Source organism: Halictus rubicundus, chromosome 12, assembly GCF_050948215.1.
Source record: "Halictus rubicundus isolate RS-2024b chromosome 12, iyHalRubi1_principal, whole genome shotgun sequence".
NCBI lineage: Eukaryota > Metazoa > Arthropoda > Insecta > Hymenoptera > Halictidae > Halictus > Halictus rubicundus.
In genome coordinates, this window is record NC_135160.1 from 7,858,162 (window position 1) to 7,881,822 (window position 23,661).

At 43.5% G+C, this 23,661-nt stretch overlaps 3 protein-coding genes across 8 annotated transcripts; 2 read left to right on the forward strand and 1 right to left on the reverse strand.

The window, feature by feature from the left end:
* The first annotated feature begins 1,017 nt into the window (after nt 1-1,017).
* On the forward strand, nt 1,018-4,163 carry Ints10 (integrator complex subunit 10). Of its 2 annotated transcripts, XM_076798251.1 has the most exons (8): nt 1,018-1,402; nt 1,486-1,553; nt 1,639-1,882; nt 2,153-2,660; nt 2,953-3,269; nt 3,350-3,514; nt 3,586-3,844; nt 3,916-4,163. In XM_076798251.1, the coding sequence occupies exons 1-8, from the start codon at nt 1,247-1,249 to the stop codon at nt 4,080-4,082; spliced, it is 1,884 nt and encodes a 627-aa protein (XP_076654366.1). In that variant the 5' UTR covers nt 1,018-1,246; the 3' UTR covers nt 4,083-4,163. The 2 variants fall into 2 exon arrangements, with proteins under 2 accessions (XP_076654366.1, XP_076654367.1); XM_076798252.1 differs by lacking the exon at nt 1,018-1,402 and having other exon boundaries at nt 1,513-1,553; nt 1,656-1,882.
* Sec31 (COPII coat complex component secretory 31) lies at nt 4,136-10,184 on the reverse strand. Of its 2 annotated transcripts, XM_076798248.1 has the most exons (14): nt 10,023-10,184; nt 9,460-9,672; nt 8,960-9,380; nt 8,634-8,879; nt 8,256-8,549; nt 7,789-8,157; nt 7,600-7,717; nt 7,221-7,526; nt 5,997-7,036; nt 5,797-5,892; nt 5,264-5,338; nt 4,960-5,202; nt 4,819-4,890; nt 4,136-4,744 (listed from the first exon to the last, which is right to left on the reverse strand). In XM_076798248.1, exons 2-14 carry the CDS (start codon nt 9,660-9,662, stop codon nt 4,556-4,558), a joined length of 3,672 nt encoding a protein of 1,223 aa, XP_076654363.1. In that variant the 5' UTR covers nt 9,663-9,672; nt 10,023-10,184; the 3' UTR covers nt 4,136-4,555. The 2 variants fall into 2 exon arrangements, with proteins under 2 accessions (XP_076654363.1, XP_076654364.1); XM_076798249.1 differs by lacking the exon at nt 5,797-5,892 and having other exon boundaries at nt 10,023-10,181.
* A 624-nt stretch (nt 10,185-10,808) lies between these two features.
* On the forward strand, nt 10,809-15,008 carry LOC143359901 (polypeptide N-acetylgalactosaminyltransferase 1). Of its 4 annotated transcripts, none has more exons than XM_076798255.1 (11): nt 10,809-11,211; nt 11,311-11,618; nt 12,000-12,109; nt 12,173-12,353; nt 12,433-12,602; nt 12,697-12,864; nt 12,959-13,058; nt 13,238-13,647; nt 13,727-13,869; nt 14,026-14,292; nt 14,531-15,008. In XM_076798255.1, the coding sequence occupies exons 2-11, from the start codon at nt 11,485-11,487 to the stop codon at nt 14,657-14,659; spliced, it is 1,812 nt and encodes a 603-aa protein (XP_076654370.1). In that variant the 5' UTR covers nt 10,809-11,211; nt 11,311-11,484; the 3' UTR covers nt 14,660-15,008. The 4 variants fall into 4 exon arrangements, with proteins under 4 accessions (XP_076654370.1, XP_076654369.1, XP_076654368.1 ...); XM_076798254.1 differs by having other exon boundaries at nt 10,809-11,161; nt 11,292-11,618; XM_076798253.1 differs by having other exon boundaries at nt 10,809-11,161.
* Nucleotides 15,009-23,661: the final 8,653 nt, after the last annotated feature.

The window sequence follows — 23,661 nt, forward strand, 5'->3', positions numbered from 1 at the left end:
GGCCCTCCCCCGATACTTTTCCGTCAAGGACGAAGGTCGTTCCTTCGACTTGTGAGAGCCGTTGTGCGACAATGTTGTAGCTTTCAACAGACTCGGCTTATCGTTCTTTCTGACAGTAAACAAAAAAAAATGGAAAATATTTAATTTCTCTGACTGAGATGCGTTTTAAAATTGAATTGAAGTACCCCCTTTAACACTAGGTTTACGGAGCACTAAAAATGACTATTTTACATTACTTTATAAAAATAACATGAATGTATCGATCAAAGTTTGTAGCCATTTTTTTAATAATATATATCCAAAGAAATGAATTTGTTAAATATTTGCTCATGGATGCATTTTTACAATCTCAATATTCGCAATTTAAAAATATTGGAATCCGTCATTTTGACGGGTCCCGTAAATCTAGTGTTAAATCCAAACATTTATGTCCGAGCTATTGGTTTGAATTAATTCATTTTCCGATACGATTTCAGATTTTCCTATAATCCTAAGTCAGTCTATCATAAAGCGCGATTTTTCAGGCTTCATTTGAACCCTTAGAAGTTAAAAAATCTCAATGAAATGCATTAAAATATTATTTTTTATTGTAACGTAAATGATCCTTGCCGCTTTCCCCATAAGACACAATGCAAATTGCGGAAAAAATCATCTGCTTCGGTAAAGCCTCCGTACAGCGCCATTTCATGCAGCGGCAAAACGCTCAAACTGTTAGCCAAATGTTATTGACAGAGCAATCCACATCACAGACGAGGTATAAGAGGTATTTCTTGTCGAAATTTGTACTACATCTTACGGCCCAAACGGCAAGAATCATTTGCGCATATTTAATTTATATAGAGCATATTTTGGCAATTTTTCTTCATGAAACTACGAAGCTTTTCTTCCTGAAACTTTTAGTGTAATGTGTCTCATATTCAAGAAATATGTACACATTTTTTCGTTGAAAAATATATATGTAGTACAAATGAAGATATAGAAACATTTATGAAGAGCGTCACCACCGGAGGAGCAAACCGGTTGGCATCTGTAGCCTTTAATTTTTACCAAAAACAATCAAACGAATCATGTTCTTCATTCTTATATACTCTACTGTCCGAGATAACAATGCAAGCACTCGAGTACTGCTTACTAATAAATATAGCTATGTCTAATAGATAAAGTTTCTGAGCTCCAGTCTTATGCAGTCCACTAGCTGACTGTTCTATTTATGTAGAGGCTGCGAGAAAATTGAATCTCTCGAAAGATGTTGGAGAAAACATCAACTGCGGATAATAATCAATTATCAAAGGAGGATTATTTAATAATGCGTGCGAAAGATGCACTACCGGTTGACATTTACGCTGCAAAAACATGGTTAATCACAGCAAAGTCTTTATTTCCCCATAGTGCAAAAGTTCAGGTTAGAAGAGATGTTAATCTGTCACCTCTGTAAACATTCTGCGTAATTGAACGCTTACTGAAAATTTCATATTTATTCATCAGTTCGAAGCGTATCGGGTAGAGAAGCTGTCGAAAAATGTGAAAGAAGCGGCGAAATGTTTTAGCGAAATGTAAGTATTCGAACAATTCAACAATTTATATAGCTACATAAAATTCGTTCTGAATATTTAAACAATTGTGTAAATGTATGCACAGATTTCAGAATTTTCCAGATGACAGAGACATATGGAAGGAGATTGAAACGGTTACAGCGTGCCTTCGTTTGGAACAATGCGATCCAGAGGCAGAATTTCTGTGTCAGATGTTCCAACATGTACCTCAAGAACTTCAGCACAGACTGCTCGTTATGACTGCTGACCACAGCGAAGATACAATGGAACATTGTAAATTATTACTTCTGTTATTGCGTAGATTCCCACAAACTATAGCCACTCATGGAGTAAGTAGTTTCAGTCATCTTCGAAACCCTTTTATCAATAGTTTTACTTCTTACCTCTTACAGTATGAGCACACTAGTAAGTAACTTGTGACATTTTTTGTGGGAACAACTCTTCGTGACACATGTAAACGCCTTTAAGATAGCTGCCAGCAAATTTAACTCAATTGCGATAATTGCTAGCAGAGAGTTCTGCAAGTTGCTTTTGCAAGAAAATGTCAAGTTACTTGCTAGTGTAGCCACACCTTCAGCCCTATCTCATTCTGTTTTCAGCCACGTTTAGTAGAAACTCTTCTCACTGCAGAGAAACACAGTCATCCAGGGCGTGCAGTGAACGGATTCAGGAGACTGTTAGCTTGCGAAGCATTGCCCCTTCTTGGCACTGCACCTGTAGAACTGAATCCAAGGCTTTGCCTAAGGCTGCTTTGCAAAGCTGTTGAATTTTATTTAGCATATATACAACAGCCACAAGATAACCAAATTCAAAATCCATGGGACAGACTGTTTCAAGTTGTAGAGTTAATTGGGAAAAAGCTGGGCTGGGAATTGGGCACTCTGTTTTCCATGCCCTGGAACAGAGACACTTACTGCGAAAGATTGCAGCAATACGCGGTCGTGCATGCAACGAGTTTATGTGAAGAGCTGATAGTTAGGCAATTGTTAATGTGCACAGTGGTCGTATTATTAAGAATTTTAAACGAACACAACTCGCTCATTACAAACGACGAGACTATGTACTGTTTAGTAGAAGCATTCGGGGAATGTGTTCATTCGCCTACTGGTGAGATATTATGTTAGCTGTATTTCTAATAGTCTTTAATGGAGGTATACTAGAACCCGAAAATGGCGGGTATTCGATGGTCGGGTTCTCGATAATATTAGAAAACACTAATATGCTCGGGAATAATCGTCAAACATTCGAGAACCTGAATACGTTCGGAAATATTTTCAGTAATCCCGAAGTGTTCAAGAACCCGTCCCGATCCGAACCCGACATTCTCAGGTTCTCGCACACCTTCAGTCTTTAACTAAACTCTTTTTTGACCTGTGAATTTGATTGAATTTATGAATAGAACCAAAATTAAAAAAACGCAAAAGAGATGAGAACGGAGGGATTGCGTTAACCAGCGACGGAGATTACAGCGGCAATGGTCTGGCATTAGCCGTAAAATTATGGGACTTATTACACAGTAGTGATTACTTGCAAAGGGAGATAGGAAAATTGAATCAGCAACTTCGGTTAGATACTTGGCTGAACTCGTTTCTAACAGATTTAGCTATGTACAAAGGGTTGCATCACGAAGTACTGGCAAGATTATCACAAGAAGCAGGTAGTTTATCTGCTCACCTTCGTTTAGCAAATACATGTTTTTTCTTAAAAGATTATAAGGTATTATTACACTTCCATATTATTTCACCTAACTTGTATTCATTCGCTAGTATTCCTAAGTATGAAATATTTTTTTCAAGGGAATGTTGGAGTATATAGTTTTAGTAGTTAGCGCACTGCCTTCTGTGTCCGGCAAAGTGTCGCACAATCTAACGGTTCCCTGTGCGAGGCATTTGCACTATTTAACGATGGCACGCTTTCCTATAATTCAGTATTGCTGCAGACTGTTGCTTTCAGCGATAAAGGTAACGGAAAATTGAGTGATCAATTTTCCTCGAATGTTTCCAGTGAATTCATCGTGAATTTTCCCCGATAGGAAAATTTCTCCTTGGGTGGAGGAGTCGGAGACTTGGCCATAGGACACGCGTTGGTGTTAATGCAAATCGACTGGCCACAGGAGGCTAGTACTTTAACCACAATTACAGAACGAATTATCAATCGTGGAGCCTTCGCTTATCCGCTGTTCCAAGCTTACATCATTTGCGTTGATATTCTAGAAGAATTGACGTATTTGTGGACTGAACACGGCGGCGGTGTTTCGTTGGATATCGCAACCGGATCCGGAGTAGTACAAAGTATACTTCATAGGATTAGTTTGTCACAGATTTTCGCTTGCTCTGGTTACAGTTTTGTTCGAACATTACAGATCGACGCATTACTACTCGCGGAGCTGACAAAGGAGTACGCGAAGAAGTGAAGCAAGCGATGAGGCGGCAAGCAGCCCGCGACGGTATCGACCCTCTAGACGAGCTGTTACAAAAGTTCATTCTCACCGAAAAAGCCGCCATTCTACACAGTCTGATCATTCCGTAATGTCAGCCCTATTTTCAATAACAAATTTAATATATATATATATCTAATTTGAATAAAATTACATAATTTTTTATTTCAAAATATACACGTGATCTTTTCAAAGCCAACTTTAATATTATATACACAGTAATTAAAAGGATGAGTTTGATTAACAATCTTTATGGGAACGTTGTAAATGTTCTCGACTTTAATACTTCGTCCTACGTATTATACACCCTCTTTCTTCCGCTCAATGAGCGTTTTAGTTCTATAGGATTAGTAATGCATGCTCATGGAATTTCCGCAAGTCATGTTTCCGATATAAATTCTATGATTTTTATGATACAATTAAGCAGCGAAGTTCGTTCTCGAATAGTTCTGGCTACTCTTATTGCGACGTACGTTTATGGTTGAATGCAATATAGACATCTCGATGGGTGAGAATTATAAAATTGCAAATTATAAAAATGAATCAAAGTTCTCCATATTTCCTGTTATTTGATGTAGACGTTCAATTGAAGGGCACTTAAAAGTAATACTTTAATACCAGGCATGAAGGAGGATATTTGACTGAAATCGGGGCCGGAGACCAGTTGCGTGTGCAAATCTAAACCGCCGGTGTAGTTTCCATTTTGTATCATCTGCGATATTTGGTGCAGCGATTGCAAGGCGTTCTGGGAGAGCTGCAACACACGTGCGTATAAAAATATACAATTGAAATTAATAGTTGCACAATATCTGAGAATAAAATACATACTTTATTTGCTCTAAGACAATCGTACAAAACTTCCAGCTTCCTGGACACATCCTCTATCTTCCTTTTGATTTGCTGAAAAAAATAACAAGCGTAAACTGCTGCAGAATTCTACGCGTATACGTGAATAAAGTTTCGCCTTACCGGGTTTTTAGCATTCTCGTAACATTGATTCTTCAGTTCATCGAATACTGTTTTCAAATGTATATGTTGCTCTGGAATTGGCGCTTGCGGTTTTTCAGGTTCTGGTGCTTTCGCGACTGCAGCAGGTTGCAGCGGCTCCACTGGTCTACCATATTGAGCATTCATGTTTGGAACGTTCTGATTATACTGTTGGGGATTGTAAGGTGCCTGAACATCCTGATAGTACTTTTCTTGAGGCAAAATCTAAGAAAGAGAAGTAGTTGCTGAATTAGCCGAATCACCCTACATAAACAACATTACTTACATTCTGATCCGGTTGCGCTGTGGCGCCTCTCAATGGATGCATAATTGGATTCTGTGGTTGATACTCTGGTTTCGACTGCAAAGGATTTTTGACATTATAGCTCAGATCCTACAGGTTGCACGTATTAATTCGTCATAGTAATCAAATTAGCGAATTGTACACACGGTACAATGTTACACAACAATTTTTTTTACGAAGCAGTTCGAAACGTGTTTGCGTATTTCACGCTATGCTATTAGTAAGTTCAATATCACACGAAAATAAAACTGTTATATGCAACTAGTGAGACTGCATTTCCTCAAGTAAAGTAACGTGGAGGGTATAAATCAAAGTTGGGCAAAAGTTATTTTGAATAACAAATAAACCCATCTATTCGTGAATAACGAAGAAATCGGTTCGAATAATATTTCATTCGTTATTCGTTATTCCAATAATGCCCAACTCTGGTATAGATACAGTAAAACTACAAAAATAATGGCGATAATAATTATGAAATAGTGGAAACGACACTCAATTCTCTGACAATTCTCTACCTTCATAGTCACATTCTTCGAATGTTTAGCTTTCCACTTCCTCGTACCAGCATGTTCCGCAGACATTTCATTTTTGTGGTACAATGCCAGTACTGGCTGTGTTTTTTGAATTTATATATGCATATATATGTATAACATCAGTACAAGATATTTTATCACGCCAACCGGACGTATATTCGAAAATGTTTGGGCAGTCTCACCTGCATTCTGCTTTTGGCTGCAGGTGGATCGTTCCATCCGGCTGGTTGAGGCAACGCCTGATACGCGTTTTCATTCCCGTAAGCCTGAGGCTGTGGCATAGGCTGTGTCCTAATTGGGTCATACATTTGCGATTGCGTTGGCTGTTGCATCGGCGGCAGCATGCTAGGCTGGACTGGTTTAAACGGTTCCGGTTCCTTCGGACCGGCTGTAAAGTTCTGTCCAGGGTAAGGATTCGAAGGCATGGGGATTTGCGGCTGGTACATGTTTTGTGCAGGGTAATTCGAGAGTGGAGGCATTTGTTGATTACTGTATGACTGCTGAGGGAAACCGGTCTGACCATAACTTGGTGTAGACTTCACCGAAGGGTCTATCAAGTATTTCGACCTCGCTTGAGGCCCTACGCTCGACGGTCGAGACCCAACAACGCTTGATCCGGTTGGAGGTGGCGGAGGAGGAGGTTGAGCCACGGGAGCAGGGCCGTAAGAGTGAGATGTCGTGTACTGATCGTATTGCATCTGTGACTGCATGTGTGGTTGCAGAGGATTGGTGGAAGCAAATCCGAGAGGCTGTTGCTGCCGTGTATTGAATTGGTTCGTGGGTGGTGCGAATTGTTGCTTCGTGGGTGGAACGTTCGAATCAGTGAATGGTCTCGCTTGTAATTGTGTTTTCACAGGTTTCGTCCTACTCCTGACGTCTTGGATATACCCTAACGCTCTGCACAGTCTGTTCTTCAACATCACGATCTTCTCGTCTTCACTGTTCCCAAGGTAGTTCAACGCGGCTTCGAGATCACCCTCAGCCGCTAACATCTCCGCGTATTGAGACAAAACGCTGGCAATCTTTCCTTCTATCCGTGTGTCTCTGCTACCTTGGAACTCCAACGCTTTTTGCATTATCATTACCAACTCCACTACCTCCTGAATGTCGACGTTTGAGGACTCCACCATTTTGTTCAGATTGCCGGAACAAATGTAGCAGATTTGAGCTTGCTCCTTCAAACTTGGATTGTCGGATGATATTAGTCGATCGCCGAGCATATCTGCGAGGATTGCAAAGGGTCCATAATCGTTAATCAGTTTTTTGTATTAGGATCAGTGTGATTAGTAGACTGAGGATCTTTATGCAAAATAAAAATTGACAGGTCTAATTACAAGAAAAGGGAGTTACATGAAAATTAGTTGAATGCATAAAATCCGCAGTCTAGTGATTAGTTTTGTACGCACCGCACAGTGTAGATCGTTCCTGCGGATTCGAGTGGATGAATATTCCAATCAGCACCTCTTTCCAGCAGTTTATATCACTGTTCTGAACCATTTCAGCCCAGTTTTCGCTGACCAACGAACTAATAAGGGAATTCACGGCTCCGGTATGTTCTGAAAAGTACCTGTACTGGGTGCGTGCCAGTAGGTCAGGTCCAGCGGCCATCGAAAGAATGACTGCTTCCGCGTACCTCTTATTAGCAAAGCACAAAGACACTGCAGCCTCAATATTTCCTAAGAGGATCGCTTGAGTAATAAGCCCATCCTCATCTGCAATGCATTAAATAAAGATAACATTTATTAAAGAATCGTATCGCAAAGTGAACATACAATGCAGTATTACCATCAGACACGTTTAATTTAATGTTTTCTATTGGAGAAACCGTAGGAGGTTTTTTGCTTTGTTCTTGCGCAATAGCATCAAACGCTGCGCTTCCATCCATAATGTTTCCGTTAAGTACCTGAAGAAATTATGTTTCATTATGCAGAAAAAATAATTTTTGATCTTATATAGTATTCAAATAAAGCGTACATTGTTGAGATTGTCAACGCCTTCTGTAATACTGTTGACATCCTCTTGAGGAACAAGTTCATTCAATTTATTATTCATCATTTCTACATTGTATCCCAATAATTCTAATATCTCTTTCGTCACGTTTTCACCGAAATATGCGGCCACACAGTTCCATATCTTCTTTCTATGTACATCACTCGTTTTCTCAGCCTTTCCTTTACAGTATTCATTGTATTGTTCAGTTTTGAGTACCTCCTCCAATTCGTTTGATCGTTGTATTAATTCCGGTTGCGTGATCACTTGTGACAAAATAACTTTCCTACTTGCACTCCCAGGCATATTGGCATCTGCAGGTTGATTCTCGAATATCGTCAATTTACCACCAAACTAAAAAATTGTCGTGTTTTTATCCGGAGCTATTGATTCGATAGTACGATGTAATGCAATGTACAATATACAGGGTAAATCAAACAAAATGTGCTTACACCGAAAGAAGCTCCGAATGGTCTCTTCAACCATTTAGGAGCCTTTGTCAACATAACCGCTGGTTCCGATTGCATCGTAGGAGGAGGCTGTGTAAAAGGATCCATTCCAGGGAACGAATCAACTATTTTGTTAGACGTTTCGGTGGACATCTGTTGTTGTCCACCCAATAAAGAGTAAACTGCAGCGTGTCCATCGAAACTAGTTCCCACAACTAACCCAGGATGTCTCGGACACCACGAGACATCGAAATTCCATTGATTTGTTTGCGCTAGTTCGCAAATCACTTCACCGTTCTGCGTGGAAACAAGCAAACCAATTGAAGAATTCTTTATAGAACTTAACAGTGCAATTAATGCAAGTACACTGCCATAACTTACTGGTGCATCCGAATTAGGATTCCAACAGAGTATTCTATTATCTTTGGCACAGCTTAGAAGCAAATTTGGATCGTGCGGGTTCCACGCGATCGATAAAACTCCGCGTTGGTGATTTTGAAGCGTTTTTAACGGCGACGTTGCGAACCTTAAATCCCACAATTCGATTATGGGAGCTTGATCATCCTCTGATGCTAGGCATAATTGTGTCGCAACGTCTGGATGCCACTGAACTACTTTCCATCGTACCTGTACTCATCAAATCACATATATTAGACCCACGCTATTGAAAAAGCCAAACATTCTAAAATGTATATATATGAAATTACTCTTGAGTTTGCATCTGTTAGCTTGATGATGGGCTCGTTTTTTCTCAAGTCCCATATGACGCATCGTTGTGAAAATGTGGATGCGAGTATGTGTTGTACTTGTTTGTTCCATGCAATATGTTGTACATCTTCTAATGGCTGACTCCTGGATCCAGGAGTCATTGGAGTAGTTGTATTAACGATATCCCAAATATAAATCTCACTTTCCGTCGCTCCAGTTGCTAGTAAATTCGCTTGGAAAGGATTAAAGTCTAGAGCTCTCACTGGGCCTGTATGTCTATCCGGACTGCTTAGTAAACAATTGTTATCATTGGTCAACAGTTTGGCAGCCGAATAAATCTTTATCATTCCATAATCACAGCCACCAACGATTATACCAGCAGGATTGTTTCCATAGGAGCCCCATATTATTTTATGAAACCTAAAAAATTCATATGTGCAATGACAATTCCATAGCGTGTTCGATAACATCTTTGTACAGATAAAAAATAATTTTCAACCTATGGTCACTTGCAACACTGGATATCAATTCCAAATCGTATCCTGGTTGCTGCAAATTCAGCGAATACAAATCCAAGCTGGCAGACGTATTGAAACTTGCGTCGAGTTGCTGGGCTGCAGTTCCAGCAGCCAATAATATCGGATGTTGATCCGGCGGTGACCATGCTACGTTCACAGTTTTGAGCAACTCCTTTACCTTCATCCTGGTAATTCTACATAACGAATAATTTCCATTTACTTCAGCAAAGAACAAAAATGAGCAATTAGCATTTCTTTAATTTATCAGACCAACGTTTTGCATGTTTAAATATACCGCTCGCTTTTCGCAAACAAAAATGCACGCCGATAAGCTTGCAGTGCAACATGAACTTTGAATTGATAATTACTATCCAATACAAACTATATGAACGTAAATAGATAGTATTACAAATGTGTTGTACTTGATTCGAAGGTTCACCGACCCAGCACTATCAAAACCTAACACGTGTTAGGTGTATACACTGTTGGTTTCGTCCCGGGCGAAGCGGAGAACGTGTTATTCGTTCGCGGAATGCTTTCTCACCTTGGTGCAGTCAATCAACAGTAATCCAACGAAATTTGTGCAAACGAATCCCTAATGTCAAACGAGTTGTGTCCACCCGTCAACTTCTTCCAACGTGGCGAACCGTACGTCGGGAATAGTGCTGACCTCTTCGGTACCCGTGGTCCATTAATACAGTCTGCTCTATTCCACTGTTCCTTTCGAACGCATCCTTGCTTATTCAGGACGATAAATGAAAAGTGCAACCGCTTATATAATCGCGTAAATTTACAGGTTAATTTTGAATCAATCAGAGAACACGCATCGAACGAATAATTACTCTGTAGCGCTTTACCATCCGAGTAGAACAATCTTCCGGAGCAGACTGTACCCACGATATATCCCTGAATGTAGGAGAGTCAATCAACGATTTGACAACGTCAACTAAACCTTACAAAAACTACGTATCGCTTTATGAATAACGCGCTAAGTACATTTACGTTCAACATTTGCGTAATCATTGTTTTGATTATTACGCAGACGGTTATTTCATTGTTACATCATGCGAAAATTATATGTAGAACGCGTGCATGTTTCCACGCACTGCATTCTATCAGATTTTTTCAAAATCATGCATATTTCACTACCCACGTAGAAAAGCGGGCTCGAGCTCAAGAATGTGAAACGCGCGTCAACATTGACTTCTATAGCGATGTTCTCTTTTGTATAATTACAGTTGAGGTTATTGTTACCGTCGAAAATGTAGCGGTTCGACCCTGAAATACTATGCATTTTAGCGAAACCCGTTTTCAAGGTTCATGTAGAACGTAACATTGAAAAGAGGAAACCGTGCGACTCGTCTTCTCATTTAAGAAGGGTTCGGGTTACGGGTCGTCTTGCTACAGCACTGTCTTATTCACGGCGTCCTAACAATTCCTTGAAGCTCATTCCAGTCGTTGAGTCGGTGCAGGTACATAGTGTTATGTCTTTTCATTAGCGAATCTCGTCCCCGGTAATTACGAAAGCTCGTCGGCACGATATCGTTCGCACAGAAAATTCCGTTCACTATGTAAAAACAACGGAAACAGTTTTGTGATCTCAGAATCGTTCAGAGAAGGAACCAGGAGTTTTTGAAGTGTCTCTTGGATTAGATCCTGGATATACTTGGAACAGGTATAAAGGTGTGTTATACAAATTCTTTTTTCGAACGTGACATACAATTTAATATTGAGTACGTACCGTCGATCAGAGATTAGGATTGGGTTGTCGGTGTTACTTTAATACTGACGAAATTACGGGACTTAATTGCAGCTTCTGTGATTTCTTCCAGTTCAAGGTGGACACCGAAGCTCTGTCCTTTCTCACGATGACCCGTCGTGAGAAGCTCGTGATAACGGATGTTCGGGGTTGACGATAACAGCTAATTATTCCGCGATGAGATAAACCGGTCTATTCGAACAAATTAGTGTAAGCCGAAGGCAGTTTACTTCCGACGGGAACGACGATGTGGCCAAGATTGAGGAAACCGTTTCGCACGTGGACGATCATTCTTTCGGTCACCTTGCTTGCGGGAATATTTCTGGTCTGGCTGAGCAAAACACGGCAGCCCGAAAATCGCAGCGACTACATGACAATGCGGTAAGCGATCTACGGAAAGAGAACGAGTCTAAGATTCCTCCAACACACCATCCAAACAGTTTTCGTCTTCGGAGCTTGAGAAGTAATTTGATATAATCACCTGTTGCATTCGACCAGGGGTTCTCAACTCGGTCGGCGCATGAACATTTTTGGACGCGTCAAACAGCGTGTAAAATAATCAGGACAATTCAAAATGTAGTTTTGTGTGTTCTAAGGGCATCTAACATGACAGAAAGTATTTAGCTTCTACATTCTAGATAATTGACGATAACCCTTCCCGGGGTCGATGGCAGCCAGTTCAGGGAACCTAGATAGAAATTTTCGTGATTTCCTCGGATCGTCGTAAATCGTCGTTAAGCTTTTTATTTTTCTGAATTTCAGGCTTTTGGAGAATCAGAGGGATTATATAGATCGCAGAGGAATACATGTGGTCGTGGGCCATTATATCGGCGACTCCGTTGATCCTTTGAAAACTCCGAACATTACGAAAGGTAATATACTTACGAAATTGTAGATCATGTCGACGCATCGTTACGAGGTCTTTGACTTTCTAGATCTCATCAACAAGAACATGTTCGATCCACGGCCTTCCGAGGGGAAGAACGGTAGTCCGGTTTTAATACCAGGGAAGGATTTTTACAAAATGCAACAGCTCTATCAGATCAATCGATTCAATCTGATGGCCAGTGATAGAATACCACTGAACCGTACTCTACCGGATGTTAGGCGAAAGGGGTAACACTGCTAATTTCGTTGTCGGTAACGTAGTGGCAGTCGGTAACATAAGCTGCAGTCAGTAATTGAACGATTGCAGGTGCATCGCGCGGTATTCGAAATTGGATAGCTTGCCGAGAACCTCGGTGATCATAGTTTTGCATAACGAAGCGTGGAGCACGCTGTTGAGGACAGTGTATAGTGTGATCGATAGATCGCCGAGGCATCTGCTAGAGGAAATCATCCTCGTCGACGACAACAGCGACAGAGGTAAAATCGGCCAAGGGTTGTCTTAGATTTGATTTATTTGTTTGATCGATCACAACGGCAGGACTAAATTTTTATTTTCATTTGTCCCCATTAGATTTTTTGAAGGATCCTCTAGATGAACATGTAAAGAATTTACAAGTGCCCACTAAAGTTCTTCGTTCTAGGAAACGCATAGGTTTAGTGAATGCAAGACTTATGGGCGCTAACGAAGCCGTAGGTGAAGTTCTCACATTCCTCGACGCGCATTGCGAATGCACGGTTGGTAGGTGAGCTCTTTTCTTTACCAGAATTGGTTAACATTCTCCGTTACAGAGAAACGATCTTAGGTGATGATAATTTCTTCTAATCTATTCCAGGATGGTTAGAGCCGTTGCTCGAAGCTGTGGCTAAGAACAGAACAAGAGTTGTGTCTCCAGTTATTGACATTATCAACGACGACACCTTTAGCTATACTCGGTAAAACAGACTTAGATCTATCTACACCTAATTCATTATTAAACTGCGGATCTTTATATGCAAAATGTTATATTTTCTTATTATTAGTACTATTTTATATTTCACCTATTCTTGTCATAAATCCGCAGACCATTCGCTGTAGATAAACAAAACTATGTATTCTAGTCCTACCGTTTTAGGTCTTTCGAGCTGCACTGGGGTGCATTCAACTGGGATTTGCACTTTCGCTGGCTGACATTAAATGGCAGACTGCTGAACGAGAGACGCGAGAACATCGTTGAGCCATTTCGGACTCCAGCCATGGCTGGAGGGTTGTTCTCCATGAACAGAGACTACTTTTTCGAACTGGGCAGCTACGACGAACAGATGAGAATTTGGGGCGGAGAAAATTTGGAGTTATCGTTTAGAGTGTGGCAGTGCGGAGGCAGCGTTGAGATCGCGCCCTGTTCCCACGTAGGACATCTGTTTCGAAAATCATCACCGTACACCTTCCCTGGTGGAGTAGGAGAAATTCTGTATGGGAACCTTGCCCGAGTGGCTTTGGTCTGGATGGACGATTGGGCAGAATTTTATTTCAAATTCAATCCAGGTGACTGAACCACAGTAAATCCTAATCGTGATCTGTTCTTCGAAAGACGATTGTGTTAAACAGATCTATTCTGTATCAGAGGCAGCCAGATTGAGGGACAAGCAGCCAGTTAGATCCCGATTGGCTCTGCGCAAGAGGTTGCAGTGCAAGAGCTTCGAGTGGTACCTGGACAACGTGTGGCCGGAACACTTTTTCCCAAAGGACGATCGATTCTTTGGACGGGTAGGACTCTTGTTGATTGGAACTAGAGGTGTTCGAGAATCCGAAAATGTCGGGTCGGGACGGGTTGAGAATTTTGTTCGAGATCGGGACGGGTTCTTGACAATTTCGGAATTTTCGCACTCCTTTAATTGGAACCAACGGGTGGACCTTTTCTAGATCGTGCATCTCCCAACGAACAAGTGCATTATGCGACCGACTGCGAAGGGCACTTACTCGCAACCCTCCGGTTATGCGGCCTTACAGAACTGCGTTCCTAGGCCGATACTTAGTCAAATGTTTGTGATGACCGAAAGCGGTGTTGTGATGACCGATGAGAGCGTTTGCTTGGACGCTCCAGAGCACGACACGCAGCACAAGACACCAAAGGTTAAAATTATGGCGTGCAGCGGCAGCAAACGTCAGAAGTGGGATTACGACAAGCAAGTAAGTCGCCGGAAAAGAAACATAGTATATGATGTACAGGTTGTGCAAAATAATAAGTTGTTTTCTTAGAATATAATAAAGAGATCGATTTATTTTTTTTTCATTAAATGGTGCGAGGGGTCTAAGTTTTTGGGGGCAACTGCTATGGACTCAGTATCTTCGTCATATTCTAAGAAGACAGATTCTGACACTTTATCTGGCCTGTATTATCGCGAATGACCAATAAACGTTTGTCCAGGCAAAAACATTTTTACACGTTCCTTCGGGCATGTGTTTACAAGCGAGCGATGACGGAGGTCCTGTGATAGCCGACTGTGCAAAAACCGTGGAGCAGCAGTGGCTGCTGGAACCAGTCCCATGGAAATGACCACCAGTATTTTTTTAAAGTAACTCATACTACTGACGACCGGCGAGCATGCTATCAAAACCGAACGCGAGCAGGAGACACCTGTAACACTGAACCTACCGAGCACTACAAGCGACTGATTGCCTTGTAAAAGGCAGAAGATTTTTAATCATGCCGGAATCATGAGATTTATACAGCCATTTTTCATGGAAACGTTTTTAGCATTTCAACAACTGTAAAACAAAGAACCGACCATTTTACCGTGGACGGTTTAGCGTTGAGACACTTTTAGACGATTGTACACACCACTTTTTACTTTTCTACACGCGGATGCATAACTCATTGTAAATAAACCGTCCGTAAGATCTGTATAAAACTGTGAATTAATCTCAAGGCATTCTCCTCTCCGCTATTTTTAATCGCGCGCCCTCGTTGGGAGTCGCAATTACATTCATATTTATAGAACCGAGCGTTCTATGCGTAATTGATGGCCGTATAAACGAAATCCTGCCGGCAGGATCTTTGTGTATAATGGGAAAAAAGACCGATCGGTCGATCGACCAGTTTGGCGATGCCCGAGACGAGTGCACGTGTGTCGCGGACATGTCTCTTCGCGGACTAATTTAGAATCTCCTTACACGGATAATTCGTTCTTCGTCGATTCCGGAGAAGATGATGCCCACGGTGATTCATCGAGCTGAGGCTGAATGTGACGAATCATCTTTATTGTCACCGTCGTCGTCGAGGTTGCGTTTCTGTTCGGCTTACCTGTGCATGACCGAATTCTATATTAATATTCTGCTCCGAAGTACTTAAAGAGAGAAGCTATACAATCTACAAAAGTACGGGTGACCGGGTTTCCCATTTTTGCAATTTTTGTTCGAATCAATTACGTAGGAAGTAATATGCTAAAATATTCTTTGAACCCCCCACGTACAGACGACCTAACGAAAATCGTTGCAATTAATGGAGATGGTAGCAGTAGGTGCGCGGGAAGTTTGTCGATCGGTAATTCGAAGATTGCAGTTTCGGTAGATCAAGAAAAAATGCGATGCAGGGACATTTCGAGCGTGCAGCGATCCGTCAGGCATTCTGTCGTCGTTTTGCCGATATCTGGGTCAAAGTCGTGTCCTCGGTGAGGCCAAGAAGCCACTTAGCTCGGAGCGGCCTAGTCTCTCGTTCGGTTTGCACGATCACCTGCAGGCCAAGTTTGGCTGAGATGAGTGAGCCTTTATTTATGGATCGGTAACGTTTCCCGCGTGTCGAGCGTACGAGCGAGCGAGCGAGGGGACCGCATCTCCTCCGAGGACAGGCGTGGATCGTTCCGAGTCGCCTTCGGATCGAAGTCGCTCGCTCGAAAAACCGGAGAGAAAAACGGGAAAAAGACGAGCTATGAATTCTCGATCTGTCGGAGTTGAAAGTATAATGCGCGTAGGGGTGCGTCAAAGATCATCGCTGGCAAGAAAATCACGCGCGAACATATATATATATATGCCATGACGCATCTGAATATCGTCCGCGGATCACAGTCATGAAAAACCGGCGAAGAGGATCGTAAAAGCGCTTTGAAAATAACAGTCTTCCGTCACCGCGGTAAAGGACATCGTTATTGGGAAGAGAGAACGCGGACGTGAATTGAGATCCGATGGCAATAAGTGTCATCCGTCGATGATTTACGATTACCGATCGCAGAGCTAGGTGAAGCGACGAAAAAACGTGTTATTGCGACGATTTTATTGCGACGGAATACGGTTTTAATCAACATCATCGGGCACGCTCCGCGGGCATTTCGAGCGAACGGTCATCCGCGTCATTCGCATCAATTCTGCCCTCGCGGTCATCGAGCGACCAGCTTGTTCCGGTTCTCACACACCGATGACCCTCGACCGACTAGTTTCTCGTGTTAATTGCTGCTACGGTTTCTAGACGACTGGGATCATTTTCTGGAAACCGGGGTCATCCTCCGGGTAACGTGGATCGGCCGGTTTTGCCAGACCACCACGATTTATGCAGGTATTCTCGGGGCAGCAGGATGGTCTGCAAAGGTGGATGCGTTGGTAAGACTTCCGGCTTCTTGGGGAAATCGATTTTTACTTGAGAATTTAGGCTATCGGCGGATTTTTACCATTGGCTTCAAGCGAAACCGATTTTCCTTCCGAAATTCCAGATGGTTATGGATAGAATCTTCTTACCAGTAGTACCGATAGTCCTTGCTAGGATCGACGAGTAAATTGAGATTTTTATTATTTACTCCAATTTGGACAGAAACGTGTACTCGTTAGATCGTGACTCTTCACACAAATTATTTAAAAATTGTTTCACGGAAATCGGAAGAAGTTACATTATATTGTACCGCTCTTGAAGAAACAAGATCCGCAAATAGCATATTTACAGCACTAAAAAGAATCCGAAAAACAAAAAGCTGACAAGCACGTTCTAACAGCGGACGTGCTAACAAAGGGCGTACCCAATTTAATAAACTATATAAAATTCAGAAATAAATTATACCACAAAACTCGCTAACGCTGGGTGCTAAATTAGCACCACTAATGAATCCTGAAATGTTGAAGTGGTCGCTAATAACAGATAGCAGTTGATGCGATGTTAACTACAGTTATTAAACAAGACAGAAAAACGCTGGCTAAACTTTCTTTCGCTCACTTTGTTAGAAGATTCGTCGGAACGAAACGTAAATATTACAAACACGTTGCTTTGTATTTTATTGCTTGCCGTAAAAGCATTAAGTAGTTGCACCGCGATAAACCCACGGGTAAATAAATTATTGTCGGTAGACTGTGGATTTTATGCGTTTCTAACAAGAACAGGAAACAGTATGAAAACAGAAAATTTAATGAAACTGTTCAGACGGAAACACGTTTCTGCGTAACCTCCGTTTTTCACGATTGATGCAAGCAATTCTTATTAACCTGTTGACCGGGTTCGTTCAAGTCTTAATTTTCTTGTTGGTTTAACAATTTTTCCGTTTTAGTGCCTCGTGATCTCCACGCTGGGATAGTGTTCTTCATAATTGTATGGTACTTCGAAGTGTTCGTTTAAAATACGAAAGTGGCGAAACATCGGCGCAGAATCGTCGGCGAAAATTTTAATTTTGCGCAAAGATTTGCGGTCAATCATAGCCGGAAGTTTATGTACATATTTGAGGATGTCCCTTTACCCGACGGGATGCTTTTCTTGCTCGAATCGAGCGTCCCGAAAGGAACAAATCGAGTGCTGGCAACGCGAAGGATGTTGAAACGGGGCTGGGAAGAAATGGGGGAGTTTAATGAAAGGCTGGAACGACCGTGGTAGGGGGCGGAGAAAGTAAACGCAAGCACGAGACGAAAGTTCCTTTGAAATGTATCTTCTACGTGTACGTTGTGTACATATATTTATACATATACATACATCCTATACATATACATATATACGTGCACGTACATATACATATACATGTATTTTCTTTATTCGAATATTACATATGAACATATATACACTCACCACTATGCTACGGGACGCGCGACTACGGGGCTAAACAGTGTTTGTTGCGCGCGAGAAGTAGGAGCTACGAACGGTCGATCGTTCGATAGACGTCGCATCGGGCCGTCCTGAAAGTTCTTCAAGTTTCCCATAAAGAATAGTGTAGGAATTTTCAGGATGTCCCCGAGCGTGCGTGATCCACGGTGGACGATCCACGATTCCGCATTTTCATAAGTTTCGGGTCCGAAGAGAATTCCCTGAATTCGCTGAAGCTGTCTACACGTTTCTCGCCGTCAGTTTCTTATCATTACCACGAGATCCTGATGGTAATAACAAATCTGGGCGGTGACACGTTACCGCGTACCGTTACTTCGCGCACGGCTTTCCGTTCCGAAGCTGGAAAGGTAACGGTGGGAAGTTGCAAAAACTAGTAGCATAAACAGCTGAAATTAAACTAAAAATGGGTCCGGAACCGAGCCTCGTTACCGCATTGATGAGCTTACGAGTAACGGTAGCAAGGCGTGGTAACAAACGTGGACACAGCTTGACACGTTCGGGACAGGACTCGGCCTCGAGGGAAGAACGGTCGTAAAGTTTGAAGAATGGCCGTCGATCGACGCCACGGTGTTTTCACGACTTTCTTTGATTCGATCTTTGCCGCTAGGAGTTCGAATTTCGTCGATCCTGTCCCGAAGGTGTTGATCTAGGGGCTCGAGGACGAACTCGAGTTTGAGAGAAGAGGAAGAAACGGCGAACTCGAGGCGCGAATCCGGTCTAGGGATTTTTTTTACGGGGCGGACACGCCTCGAATAACTTTGACTAAGGTCAGCCGCGATCTCGTGGATCCCGGTCGCGCGATCTAGCTTACGATCTAGCGGTTCAGAAAGGTAACGAGCGCTCGGACAGCTTTGTCGGCCCACGGCGCGGCGCGTCGCGTTCGTGGCTAAACAGTAAATACGTATAACTCGGTAACCTCGGTCAAATCACAATCGTGGTACAATTTACATACTCCTTTGTATATATATATGTATATATATATTATATCTATATAGATCCATTTGTATACATATATCCGTATATACTGTATATCAAAATTAAACGTATTCTTCGCAATTCGCGCTTGGTACATCTCGCACGCGGCTGACTATCAATTCGTAGGTGTCGGAGCGTCGAATGCGCGACACTATGTCGGAATGGACAGTATACTGCAGGTTTTACTCGGGAGCTGCGACGCCACGCCCACTCGGGGCTAGGAAAATCGTTTTTTTCCGATGGCATTGTGATCTTCGGAGATGTGAAAGATGAGCATAGAAAGCCTTGTGGAGTGTTTCCCTAGACTCGTCAGAATCGAGAGCAGCGCGGCCACGCCCACTCGGTGCAACGAAAATAGCTTCTTCCTCCTCCGATGTCGTTTATTCGTTTTACAGAGGGAGGGCATTGTGATCTTCGGTGCTAGGTGTGCGAAAGTGTGAAGTCTACGTGAAAGATAAGTACAGAGTTCTCCGTTGGGCGTGGTCTGGTTACTCTCGATTCTGGCGCAAACAGACCACGCCCACCCGGGACAAGGAAAATAGTTTCTTCTACCTTCGAAGTGGATTATCCACTTTGCAGAGGGTGATCCACCTCCGTATAAATTAAGAGCACCGAGACCACGCCCATTTGAAGCAAGAAAAGTAGCTTCTTCCTTTTCTGACGTACTTTTCTCAGTTTCCAGAAGGAAAACTGCTAGATTTTCAGAAATACGAAGTTTAATGAAGTGTATACACTTAGCTCTTGGGGGCGTTGCCCTGGCTCTCGAAACCCGGAGCGTCGAGACCACGCCCACCGGGGGCAATCAATTTTTGCATTTTGGGCATCATGTGCCCATAAAAATTGCGCCTGGGGGCAAATATTTTCTAATTGCTGTACAATACCCATTCCACATCGTGTCTAACGCAAGACGGCTTCGCAAAGGACTTTTGTCAAGATCGCACGCTCGCTCGCGGAATCAGCTGCATTTGATACGAGCGCGTCGACGAGTTCCAAAATTTGCACCTGAAGATCTTCACCTTTTACTACTTCCTCTAACTTCTTCCAGGGATATTTGCGAGCAAGATTCGACAGCGATCCAGGAACTCGTCCACGCGCCAGGAATTAACATGTTCGCGCGACATCGACTAACTAAATTGAGCCTCGATTCGAATTCTAGCAGCTATAGGTACGCGTTTCTCGCTCGGGTACACGTGTTACGTTACATTTACACTCTAGTTCGCGTTTCAACGAGCGGGACAGTACAGAAACGTGGGCGATCGATCCGATTCCTGCTCGGAAATCGAAGACGATCCGTGGAACGGCGAGCCCGGGGCACAATGGGATAATTCGAGGGAAAGTTTGAGCATCGAGGTGTATCGAGCTTCCAGCAAATCGAGCTTCGAAAGTGAGGAATCGGTGGGGGATAAGAGTTGCAGCAGGTTAAGAATTTCTCTGTCGGTATTTTCCTTAACCCCTCGTACGTTCTTTTCTTCCGCGAAGATTGTGTTTGCGATCGCGTCGCATAATTTTCTGCAAATTGCCGCTGATTCATAGTTGCAGATCTGAATGCTCGCAGCTCAACAATCGACGAGGGAGCAGCGTTTCCGGCGAACGTCCGACGGGACGGAGCCATTTTGATTTTCTGTTCCCGTCAGGTCCTCTCGCGTTCGCTTTCTTTTCTCCTTCTAGCGGGCTGTCGCAATTCGAATCGGCCCGACCTGTCCACGAGCCGGCGACCAGTGAAATCACGCGTGTAAACTGGAACGAGATGAGGACGAAAAACGCGGCGCGCGGACGTGAGAACGCGCGATTTCGCGGGATAAGCTCCTCTCGTCCCCTCTCCGCGAAATTTCGCGACTCCTCCGTGTATTTTTTTTTCTCTCGCCTTTTTCCCGTCGACGGGGAACTGGTCGGCGAGGATCGCCGGCCGTGGAAACCGGCGGCGATTGTGCGTCTACGCCGATTGTTATCGTATCGACACGCTCGGCGATTCCGTAAACGTTCTTGAGCATTCCTGCGAATCATTTCGCAAGTTCGGAGCATGGAAATCTTTGGGGCGAGGGTCCAGGTATAATCGGTTCAGAATTTTGGGTCGAAAGTCTCGCGAATCGGTGGGAGAGAGAGAGAGATTACAAGTGGAAACCGATTTTTAAGCTTCCCGAGAGCGATATAAACACAAGACTTTGTGCAAATTGATAGCATTAATACAAGGGGTAGCAGGAAGTCCATACTAACTAAACCAATCGGTAAAATAAAGATGGTGCTACGTAGACCTTTGAGAAAAATTAGGGAAGTTCGATCCCGGTTTTTCCTTTCCTTCAAAAAATCCTGACGATGACGGGAATATAATTGACATGGAAAAATAGCAGAAGGTTCACGCTGATTATACCAATCGTTAAAATAAAGATGGCACCACCGATAAGTTCGAAATAAATAAATTCATTTCGTCCGACAGACATCGCCGCAATTAGCAAGCGGAGCTGAAGATCGCGGTGCCCAGATCGTTCGCGAGAAATGCAGGAACAAAATTTAATTGCGGATCGTAGGAGGCCGCGATAGGAAATCGATTTCCAAGTTTCGAGGTCTCGGATCGACGCGCGCGTGCTCCGTGTCCGTAGTTCTCTCTCGGTCGCGGCCACGTCCGAGATCTTTCCTTCTCCCGTGGTATATCTCTCGGTTAAAGCGTTTCATGGTTGTCGAGATCGCTCTCTCGCCTCGGCGTGGCTCCTTTATTGCGTTTCACTTTCGCGATGAGCTTGCCCGTCCGATCGGGGCGTGGCAGAAGTGTAACGCAAGAGAGGTCCGAGGCCATCGTCGGCCGGGATCGTATGCGTGAAGCAAGAAAAACAGGGCCTGGCCATCCTCTCTCGACCTCACCCGAGAGGAGATCGAGACCGAGGGAGAAAGAGAACGAGAAAAACAGAGGCAGATATATATATATATATATATATATATATATATATATATATATATCGCGCAGAAGCTTAGTCACACCTCGCGTTTACGATCGATCTTGCATCGATCTCCCTTTCGAAATCGGCCGGTCTTAAAATGGATTTTGAAGAACACCGTTCACCGCGATTCATCCTCTGACCGGTGGAGACGCGAGAAGTCGGATCCTCTGCTCCAGCTAGATCATTCGTATCCCTAGACTCCTGTGTGTTCGATCAGGGTCGCGATTCATGGATCCTCTGGTCAACAGTGTCAAAGGAAACCGAGACCTTCGTCCCTCTGTTCCAGCCCAATTATCTGAATCTCTTCAGCAGGTCCCCGTGCATTCGATTAGGATTGCGATCCACGGATCCTCTGGTCAATGGTGTCAAAGGACACCGAGTCCTTCGTATCACTGTTCCAGCTTAACTCTTTGTCGTCCGGTGACATCAACGTGGTGCCATCGACAAGCCGATCTTCACCTGCCGATGGCACCATTAACAGTCAATTACCAATCGGATCACGACTCCCAAAAAAGTGAATAATGATACGAGATATGAAGAACGCTTGCACGAAGGGTGCCGACGTTAAATACTCGAATCCTTTCGTTAGGCCCGTACGTGTTCGATCAGGGTCGCGATCCTCTGACCAACAGGGTCGAAGGAAACGTACTCGTTCGTCCCTGTTGCAGCTCGATCATTCGAATCCTTAGGTCCCCCGTGTACTCGATCAGGATCGCGTTCCACGTCTCCCGTAATTTCGAGGAACGCCGGGCATTCCAAGCTAGAAAGCGCGAATCGTTTCTCACGCGTCACTGAACTCCCCGGGACTATCGGCCATCTGATTTTCCCTGTGCCGGCGAGCGCGCACACCCTTCGGTAGAACGCGAAGACGGTCGTGTGTGCACACCTTTCTTCGACCGCGTTTCCGGCCCGCGGTTACCAGCTCGCTCGCGTTTACCAAGGTCAAGAGGATCCGCTCGACAGAGCGAGCGCAGCCTCCACACCTGCGCTACTTGCGGTGAACGTCGGAGGAGAGCAAGGTAGAAAGTACCGATAAATTGCCACCTAATATCTGCGCCGGGAGCCAGGAGCCGATCCGTTGCAGCCCGAGAGTCATCACCGAACTGTGCTCCCTTCGTCTACCTTGACTCTACGCTCGAGACACACGTTCACATGTTTCGACTACTCGATCCAGATCTTTCTCGTGTAATGACCACCGTTTCACTGTCGTGCGTGTCCCGTATGTTTTCTCTTCGGGGCCACCACGCGATTTTCCTGAGGCGCTCCGGTCACCGATGACTAGGCTGCGGATCTTTACGCATTCGTAGCAAAAGTACGGCAAAAACAAGCAACAGACAAATGTGGGAATACGGCCAGATTATTTTCCACTAATTACAATTATTGAGGAAAGAAATTTGACTCCTCTGACGTGGGAGTCAACGCGTTAACAATATTTCTACCGAGACTGTTAAAAGACACCTTTTGCAATTTCAAATAAAAATAATGGACTGCGGATTTGATGCATTGCAGCGCAATTTAAAAGAATGGACAGATTAGAATAATTGTAGACCATCTATATACTGTTCTCAATTTGTTAAAATT

What these genes read in the sequence shown, in the direction of transcription:
- Ints10 (XM_076798251.1), top strand. Translation starts at nt 1,247, where the DNA reads ATGTTGGAGAAAACATCAACTGCGGATAATAATCAATTATCAAAGGAG. An exon ending in ATGTGTTCATTCGCCTACTG is followed by an intron (nt 2,661 to 2,952) that starts GTGAGATATTAT and finishes ATTTATGAATAG; the next exon opens with AACCAAAATTAAAAAAACGC. An exon ending in TTTTCTTAAAAGATTATAAG is followed by an intron (nt 3,270 to 3,349) that starts GTATTATTACAC and finishes ATTTTTTTCAAG; the next exon opens with GGAATGTTGGAGTATATAGT.
- Sec31 (XM_076798248.1), bottom strand. Translation starts at nt 9,662, where the DNA reads ATGAAGGTAAAGGAGTTGCTCAAAACTGTGAACGTAGCATGGTCACCG. An exon ending in CGAAGAATGTGACTATGAAG is followed by an intron (nt 5,339 to 5,796) that starts GTAGAGAATTGT and finishes AATCCTTTGCAG; the next exon opens with TCGAAACCAGAGTATCAACC. An exon ending in ACGAGAATGCTAAAAACCCG is followed by an intron (nt 4,891 to 4,959) that starts GTAAGGCGAAAC and finishes TATTTTTTTCAG; the next exon opens with CAAATCAAAAGGAAGATAGA.
- LOC143359901 (XM_076798255.1), top strand. Translation starts at nt 11,485, where the DNA reads ATGTGGCCAAGATTGAGGAAACCGTTTCGCACGTGGACGATCATTCTT. An exon ending in CGACGACAACAGCGACAGAG is followed by an intron (nt 12,603 to 12,696) that starts GTAAAATCGGCC and finishes TGTCCCCATTAG; the next exon opens with ATTTTTTGAAGGATCCTCTA. An exon ending in GACACCTTTAGCTATACTCG is followed by an intron (nt 13,059 to 13,237) that starts GTAAAACAGACT and finishes CTACCGTTTTAG; the next exon opens with GTCTTTCGAGCTGCACTGGG.